This window comes from Mustela erminea, chromosome 1 (assembly GCF_009829155.1).
Source record: "Mustela erminea isolate mMusErm1 chromosome 1, mMusErm1.Pri, whole genome shotgun sequence".
Classification (NCBI taxonomy): Eukaryota; Metazoa; Chordata; class Mammalia; order Carnivora; family Mustelidae; genus Mustela; species Mustela erminea.
The window spans coordinates 206434032-206443744 of NC_045614.1; the positions used below are offsets into that span (position 1 = coordinate 206434032).

At 36.1% G+C, this 9713-nt stretch overlaps 1 protein-coding gene across 1 annotated transcript; it reads right to left on the reverse strand.

Moving 5' to 3' along the window:
* Window positions 1–1621: 1621 nt before the first annotated feature.
* LOC116567522 (keratin-associated protein 19-6-like) lies at window positions 1622–2034 on the reverse strand. Its single transcript, XM_032302607.1, has one exon. The coding sequence runs from the start codon at window positions 2000–2002 to the stop codon at window positions 1811–1813; it is 192 nt and encodes a 63-aa protein (XP_032158498.1). The 5' UTR covers window positions 2003–2034; the 3' UTR covers window positions 1622–1810.
* Between the last annotated feature and the right edge of the window lie 7679 nt (window positions 2035–9713).

Here is a 9713-nt window from a genome sequence, read left to right on the forward strand (position 1 = left end):
CCTAGGAATTTTTTTTTTAATTTTTTATTTTTTATAAACATATATTTTTATCCCCAGGGGTACAGGTCTGTGAATCACCAGGTTTACACACTTCACAGCACTCACCAAAGCACATACCCTCCCCAATGTCCATAATCCCACCCCCTTCTCCCAAACCCCCTCCCCCCAGCAACCCTCAGTTTGTTTTGTGAGATTAAGAGTCACTTATGGTTTGTCTCCCTCCCAATCCCATCTTGTTAGGAATTTTTTTTTTAAGATTGTATTTATTTATTTGGCAGACAGAGATCACAAGTAGGCAGCGAGGCAGGCAGAGAGAGAGAGAGAGGAGGAAGCAGGCTCCCTGCTGAGCAGAGAGCCCGATGCGGGGCTTGATCCCAGGACCCTGTGATCATGACCCAAGCCAAAGGCAGAGGCTTTAACCCCCTGAGCCACCCAGGCGCCCCACAACCCTAAGAAATTAACACTATTACCTACTGTTCTATACACCATGATATATAGTTTTTGTTTGCATACATATGCATGTAGTGAAGGGTAGGTTTATTTTGTGACAGTTCTTGATAGTAAAAATTATGGTCAGATTTAATTGGTCAAAAGTGTATCAATGAAGTTAAGCAACTTGTCTTATGTCATACAATTAGTAGGGAAAAGAGAGCACAATGCCAGCCTGTTTGTCTCCAAATTCTCTATTTATCCACTCTTCTAACTACCTCTTAGAGTTGTTTGAAAACTTAAAAAGCTTTTTTATACTTTAATTCCTGTGTTTTGGAGTATTAAGAAAATTAAATGATTATATATATATATATATATATATATATATATATATACATATATACCTTGCAAAATATCTGACACACCATAGGTTCTCTTAATTAATTCTATTTATGTAATAAATATTTATCGAACTCATGTTTTGTGCAAGGCACAGTTCTAGAACCCTGTTCATGCCAGGTTTAGAGCAGCTTAGCCTCAAATCACTTCCAAAGGCTCTTCCTTTCGTCTTTGGTTTTTCTTTAGTTCAATCATCCTTCAGCGAACTACATGTAAATCTCTAGGGAAATAAAGACCGGCAGTCTCTCTCATTGTTCTTCTGCTACAGCTTAAAAGAAAGAAAGAAAGAAAAAAAAAAAAAAACCCACAGTCGTATATGGTAAACCGTCTAGGACAATCTCTTTCAAATCTGTGTTCTTCTTTCTTGCCAAACCCCAAATTACTTCAACTTCCCTTGTTATCCTTCCTTGTCTGGTAATTAAAAGCTTTCTCATTGGCCCTGTAAAGAAATACCCAGCTTCCAAAAATCACTAAGAAGAAAAAAATGCATTTGCTTCCTATAGGATGATTTTTTGTTGGAAAATAGGTAGAAGTGTTTAAAGAAACCAGAGAAAAACTTAACTTTTAAAGCTGAGGTCAAAAGAAGAGACTATTCTTTTAACAAAAATGTAACACAAAGTTCTCTGGAGAGGTGATCCCTGAAAGAGTAATAATACTAAAGCACAATAATCGGTCCATGTGGTAACTTTAAAAATTAGCAAACATTGACACGAGATCAAGTAAAAGGATATAGCTTTATTGAAAATTGGCCACAGAAATGCCACAGGTGACAATCTGTAGAATTCCCAATGAATTCATGGAATGAGGTGGTGGTGGTGGTCAGTTTCAGGGCTTCCGTGTGAGTTCTGGTCCTTTTCACTGTACATAGAGCCAGATGGTCAGAGCAGCATCTGAATTTCATTGGACAGAGACAGACTTGAAAGAATTAGCTGTAGGGTGGTATTAGAGTTCTGAAGTCCCAAAGCAACAGTCTTTTTCATTTTCAATAAAAGCCAGAAAATCCATAACCTCCATAGCATGATGGGCGGCAGCAGCCATATCTGTGGCCTCCCCAGCCCCACCCTAGGCCTCTGAAGCCACTGTAACCACAGCCATAGCCTAGGCCATAGCCACCGCCCAGGCTTCCACATCGACAGCCCAGGCCACCATAGTAGTTGCCATAGTAGTAGCTCATAGCGTCAGGAGCTGGGGATTTTGTTCGATATGGACGTGCGTTTCCCAAGTGTGAATGTTGCCATCAGCCCTGGGACTCTTATATATCTCCAAAAAGGGTGTGGCAATAAAAACAGACTTGCATAATCTTCATTCCATGGCCACAATGACATGAAAAACAGACTCATTAATTTCTTTGTTTTCTACTTTAGGACAGTTTACACAGATTCCAATGAAATATGCCCTGGCTGCGTTAATGATGATCACAGTATCTCTAAAGCGTACACGTACAATGACAGCCATCTGTAAAGTCCTCTAGCCAGACATCATAGCATCTCATCTCTGTTCTAAATGATGGAGACATTCTTTACTGAATGAAGTCAGTATCACGGGAAATTATAGCTAATTTTGCAGTGAGGCAGAAAAAATGTTGGTGATCCTTGTTCAGAATCCCCAACTATGTCACTTTTCTAGTTCTAATATGTCATACATGTCACTTTTCTATTCCATTAAGATCTCGAACCATTTATTCTTTTCTTACAAATACTGAATTGCTTAAAAGTTTGGCTGTCATCAGTTTTCTATCCTTTTTGTAATATAAATTGTGGGATTTTTTTTTCACAATACACTCAAAAAATAATTCCCAAACTACTGTCAGTGAATTTGGTATTGAATTTCATTTCACTGTACCTGACTGGTCAGAGCCATGAAAATCCAGCATATCTTTTTCTTTTGGCACTTGATCTTGAATTTCCAAAATCATCAGCAAAGAAAAATCATAAAATACTCTCACCAACACAGGACTCTTGTTTTCATTCTTTAGGAAAATATAACAGAAATGCTATGTCCATTTGCCATTATGTGCTACTTGTCTAGAACCTTTTAGATTTATCTGAGACGAAAAAAAAAAAAAAAGATAAATGAGAAAGATCAAACGTCAGTAAGAATAGTTAGACTTCCTCTGTTAGTTGTGTCCATATAGGATCACATCTCCAAGATTCATTTATAATAAAAGCATCTACAAGACAAGAAGCTAAGTTATTTAATGGATATTAATCATAAGCACTAAAAAGATAACAGAAAACAACATTGTCAGTGGGTCAACACGAAACATTTTTACATTCAAACCACTAACTGTGAATTTAAATTATGCACCGATTATTTCATAAATGAAATAAATATTCATTATTCATTAAATGAAAGAGGTGTCAGTATTATAAAGCTCCATATATCTAAGAGATCCATGAGCAAGTCCTCAAGCAAGGTAGACCTTTTGAGCCTCTAATGTGAAATGTCCTAAAAAGACACCAATTATATCACTTCCTGCAGGAACTCTCAGACACAGGATTGACCCAAGGTGAAATGCATGTGTGATAGAGAGCCTATCTCTTTGACCTACTAGGAAATAGAAAGATCAGAATTTGGGTTGTTAAAGGTAACAAAATTTCATTTGGAAGATACACTAAGTACAAGCTTGGATTTTGTTATTGTTGTTGTTGTTGTTGTTGTTGTTGTTTTTTAACAGCTATGTATTTTTTCTGAATAAGCTACACCAAAAAGACATGCAAAATAATTTAATTACATGAAATTAGCAATTTGAAAACACTTTCATGTACATAGCTTTCTCTGGTCCTATGCACAACTTGCTGAGTTTGGGCAGGAAAATGTTATTTTCTTCATTCTTCATGTTTTCATTTTCTTCATTTGCATTTGGAAATAGAATTATGCACCTTCATGATCATTTTTGAGAGACTAGGAGATTTTCTTTAAGTTATATAAACAAATAAATGAGAATTTATTGTGTGATTCATGTCACTTCACTCCTACTTTAGATTAGTTGGAAGGAATGCATCAAACATTAACTTTTAAAAATCAAAATATAATAGTTAAAATACAATTTGATTTCTAAAGAGGATTTGGAAATCAACTGTTAATGCCTTGTCCAATTTTTAGCTAATACTTTAATTCTGTCATTGAAGGTCCTAATCAGTCCTAATCAATATCCTCTTTGGGTCACAAAATTCTATTATATTAATGACATTTTTTCTTTTAACAAATATTCACTGAGCATCTGTCTGTGTTGAGCAATGTATCAATACAAGGGAAACAAAGAGTGCCTGACCTCAAAGCATGTACAATGAGAGAGACACTATTTGTAAATACCGCCAATCCACAACCACTGTGTATGTTGAGCGCTAACAAGTCTGTTCCGTATTTCTCCATTCCAGCAAATAAACATCGGATGGCTCATTTTAGATCCAAATTAATTGTCTCAGTAAAAAAGTGTCAATCTTATCTCACAACAATTTTACACACTTCATTATTACAAACACAACTCCTTTTATTGTGCTTCACTTTTTTAAACTTTTGCAGATATTGCATTTTTTTGCAAATTGAAGGTATGTGGCAACCCTATATCAAACAAGTCTATTGGAGGCTTTTTTTTTTTCCCCAACAGCATTTGCTCACTTCATGTCTCTTGTCATAATCCTTGCAATATTTCAAATTTGTTTCATTATTGTATTTGTTATGGTAATCTGTGATCAGTGATTATGACTCATTGAAAGCTCAGATGATAGTTAACATTTTTGAGCAAAAAAGGTTTTTTTTCATGAAGGTGTGTCTTTTTTTAGATACAATGCAATTTTACACTTAATTGTATTATGTAAATGTAACTTTTACATGTACTAGAAAACCAAAAAATTCATTTGCCTTACTTTGTTGCCCTATTTGCTCTATTGTGGTGGTCTGGAACCAAACCACAGTATGTCTGAAGTATGCCTGTAATTTAAAAACCAAAACCAAAACCAAAACAGCCTACATTCTTCAACAACTGAAGTTTTAGAAAGAGTGCTTTTTTTTTTTTTTTTTAATTTAAGGTAATTTCCTTATCTTCGACTTAAAAGAAAATAACCAGCAGTAACATGAAATCTGTTTGATGAATGATAAAATTTTTGTCAGTTTTATCTTCAATCCTATAAACTAAAATTTTTAAGACTAAATGATTTATAAGTTTCCTGGAACCCAGTGTCCCAGCAGGAGTGAATATGTGAAAATTAAATATCAGGCAGATGCCTCTAAGAAGGTTATCAAATGACCATCGTGTAGGAAAAAAGCAGCTAAACAATAAACCATGTCATATAAACCAAACAGTACTATTGCCATCATTATTAAGAACTTGTTTGATATAAACGCAGCATGAACTATCCAGAGGAACATGGTATAATTTCAGTTTATTATTTCATCTTTTGATGTGATTGTCATGTCAGATCTTGCCCAGATCAAAAGATCTTCCAAGTTACAGAATTCTTGTACTAATTTCCAGGTGGTGTGGCCTGGAGAGTGCAAAGTGTCTAAAAGCTACCACGAAAACATTGTTCTCTGGAAAGACAGGTAGAAATGGCCATCAAACATTGCTGTAACACAGTTGGGTACCATGTAGAGCTATGGTTCTCCAGGGAAAGTTCTGAGTAATGAAAAGGCTGGTGACCTATAATAAACCTATTAAAAACAAATTATCTAAGAACATACCCCAAGAAACTAAATTGTCACGCACTCCCAGTATTTTTAATTCACATTTACTTTGAGAAACAATACATTTTGAGAAGCAAGACCCTCATTCTACAGGTGAGAAACAGAAAGTAAATAAACTTTTCAAGGAAACAGAATATACTTTCATATAGAAGTATACACACACACACACACACACACACACGTATGTATGTATTTTTATATATTTTTATACATTTTATTTTTACATGTTTATTTTAAGAAATAAAACTGACCTGATTAAATATAAAGAACATTAGAAATTTCAAAATTCAGTGTTTGGTACAGGGTTTTTTTAAATAGTATTTTTTGTTACTTACATGTTATTATACATTTTATTTTATATCAGCTCAATGTTTAAAAATACTTTCTTTGCTCACCATAGATTTATGGTCCCATAATAAGTCTCAGAGTACAAACCATGTTATTGAAATAAAGTCTGCAATTTATTTTCTTTTAAGTCATAAAAGGCGAAGTTCACAGTATGATGTTTTAAAAATGAAGTCATGTGGAAAAACCACTGAAAACAAATGAAAGGTATATATATGAAAGCACGGACAGGTTTTGTGCATCCTGTCTTCCCATGTCCTCAAGACCTCAAACATTACCCAGTGCATTGTGACAAGCAGTGAAGCTTTGTTGGATCAACTCCATTATTGAATCGAAACTTGGTTGAATCAAAACACCAATTCGGAAGAAAGAGTAACATTCTGATTGAAATCCCATTAGCCGATTAGAAATGTACAGAAATGAATTGTTTAAGCCCCACTCCCAATGCCGGTTAAATATGTTTATCTAAAATATTTAAAAATGCAGGTTACATGAGATCACAACAGATGTTAGTGACTAAACACTGGTGGGTGAAATCCTGATGCAATGGAAAGATTCCAGATTCTTCTAGAGAAAGGAATGACTACACCATCAGGAACATGCAATGTGCTTGATTGGTCACCAAATGACTTACATAATTTTTTTCCCTTATAATAGCACTTGTAAGTATTCATATTGCTTATAATTATTTAATTTTGTCCTCTATCACTTCCTCCTGGATCCATAGAAGAGCCTCCCCCATGGTCACACTGCCCCGAGAAAGGACCCTCATCTGATCTGTTCTTCATATTGCATCCAAATGAATGTTCCAAAAAAACAAATCTAATCACTTTATTTGTCAGCCATTACATCTTTAAGTCACTAAGGAAGATTAAATTCTTAAATTCACAAACGAGGTTTTTTATCACCAAACTTATTTTTCTCCATCTCATTCACTCACAATTAACTATTTATTTCCCTTTACGCCATATGTAACAAAGACGTCATTCTACTACACGCTTTGGAGACTACAGGAGCTGCTCCTTCATCCTGGAGTTCTCCTTTGTACGTCTTCACCTGCCTGATCCCAATGAATCCTTCAAGTAAGTCAAGTGAAACCTTCTTCAAGAACACTTCAAAGACGTCACGAGTTATTTCTAACTCTTTCTGATTTAAAAGACGCATCAGAGTGTTGTCCGATGCCCTGAACAAAACTCTATCTTTGCATTTCATCAGATTTTAGTATACTAATTAATTTTCTCACTGTCTTTTTCATTATACTATTTACCCCTTCAGGGCAATAAAATGTATTATAATCACATCTTATAACTTTTGTGGATGGAAGAGAGTAGGTAATATATTGGTAGTTGAGTGAATAAATTATTAAATGAGCAGATCCACAGAAAACAAATTCTGTACAACCTCTGCTTTTTTGAATCTTATGGGTTTTCCTTTCCTTGGTGATCAACACCCCTGAACACCAAAACGTATACTTCAACTTGTTAATAGTCTTCTGCTCTATTAAATGAAACACATTGAAATTAAAAGATACTTCCAGAAATGTTGTTTCTGTTTATCATTGGCGTCTTAGATTTCCTGGGTAGGTAAAGTGGAAGTTCCACAGGTCTGAGTCTCCCAATACACCTCCTGACAAATACACAGACCTACTAAAAGAAAATTACAAAACCTCACAAATGTTTTCCTTTCAACATAACTACAAGATGAAGGCTCTATAAAGTACAAATTAGAAAAAGAAGTAACAGAAGAAGCACCCACTTCTAGTGGATGTATTTCTTGAAATTTCCCCCTAATTCTTTGTAAGAACAAAACAACTTGGGGAGCCTGGTTGCTTCTGTTGGTTAAGAGGGTTGGTTGGTTTGTTTGTTTATTTTGTTTTGTATTTTTACCGATGGGAGAGGAACCTTCCTGATGATCCAACTGATGCGAAGGAAGGAAATATGAAGAACAAGGTATGGGAATTTGTGTCAAAAGAGGTGAGGAATGGGGTTGGGGAGGGCCCAGGTCCTAAAGGGCCATGCCAGCGGTCTTTTAAGTTTATCCTTAGGGTAGTGGGGAGCCACTGACGATTCCTGAGTGGTGACAGGGTCACTTTGGCTTTCCTGGTGCAATTTAGGCCTTCCTAAAGGAAGGCCTTCCTGAGCTCAGAGGTGCTGGAGTAGCTCCATGAAGGATAGAAGAGGCTGCCTTGGGGTAGAGAATGTGAGCCTACCTCCACAGGAGTCTGCTGGACCCCAGCTGCTGACCTGCCCTCACCCAATCCTACCAGCAGGGCCTGCCAAGGTCTTATCAAAGACCCACAGGACACAGTGATGGTTAGTCAGCTTGCTCAGTGCTTTATTCAACCAAGGCCTAAGCAGAGGAGTCAGCAGAGCCTTCAACCACAGCCCTCCACATGTCCTGAGGTCTGTCTCTGGCTCAGGTCACCATCCCAGAGTCCCAGGATGGAGCTCCACATAGGGCTCCCTGCTCAGTGGAGAGTCTGCTTCTCCCTCTGCCCTTCACCCCACTCTCTCTCTCTCTCCCTAAAACAAAACAAAATAAAACAAAACAAACAAACAAAAATCAACAGAGAAGTAGAGTGCCAAAGACTGAACAACAACAAAAATCCCTCAAGAAAGAGAAAATCTTCTCCCTAAGGGAAAATACTGTTTAAAAAAACCAAAAATTATACTAAGCAAAATAAGTCAGTCAGAAAAATACAAATACTATATGATTTCACTCTTATGTGACATTTAAGAAACAAATAAGCAAAGAGGAAAAAAGAGAAAGAGGCAAACCAAGAAACAGATTGTTAGTTGTAGAAAACAAACTGACGGTTACCAGAGGAGAGGTCTGTAAGGGGGTGAGAGAAATAAGTGATGGCGATTAAGGAGTGGACCTGTTATAATCAGCACAGGTGATGGACAGAAGTGTGGAGTCACTAAATTGTATATCTGAAACTAATATACTAATTAGCTTACTAATTTACTAATTAGTTTACTAATTACTAATTGTACACCTGAAACTAAAATAACACGGTATGTTAACTAACTGGAATTTAAATAAAAACTGAAAAAAAAAATTAGTAGATGAAGTCAAACTGTAAGGAAGTGTTTAAAGGAATGCAGAGAAAGGGATGCCTGGGTGGCTCAGTTCATTAAGCTCCTGCCTTTGGCTCAGGTCATGATCCTAGGGTCCTGGGATCGAGTCCCACACCAGACTCATTGCTCAGCAGGGAGCCTGCTTCTCCCTCTCCCTCTGCTGCACCCCCTGCTTGGGCTCTGTCTCTCTCTCTCTCTCTCTGACAGATAAATAAATAAAATCAATCCTAAAATAAAACAAAACAAAACAAAAAACACCGCAACTCAATAAAGAGAGCACACACACGCAAAAGAAAAGTATAGCCCGAGGATGTATGCAAAAATGCTAAGATATTAGCCCATGAAATCTAAAACCATAATAAAAAAATAATGCATCATGAGGAGGAGGCATTTAAGTATATAACTGATCTCAATATAAGGACACTTGTTAATATAATGCATCATGTTAACAAATTCAAGAAAAATCACATTACTATTTCCATAAATGCTGATTAACTTCTGACAAATTTCAACACTCATTTGTAATAAAAGTACTTAAGAAAATAGGAACTGATGGATGATTTCTCAACCTAATAAGATTGTCTTAAAGTCAGCATTTTCGTTAAATGTGGAACCTGAGAGAGGCATTTCACCAAGATCAGGAAAAAGGCAAAGATGCCCTTAATATTCACTATTAAATCCTATTCTGGAGATATTAGCTAATGCAGTTGAGCAAATAAATGCTATGCTATTTATCACTTATTAGATCAGTAAAAATGTAAAATACATGACAAT

Excerpts from the sequence above, each read along its gene's own strand:
- LOC116567522 (XM_032302607.1), bottom strand. The coding sequence starts at position 2,002 with ATGAGCTACTACTATGGCAACTACTATGGTGGCCTGGGCTGTCGATGT.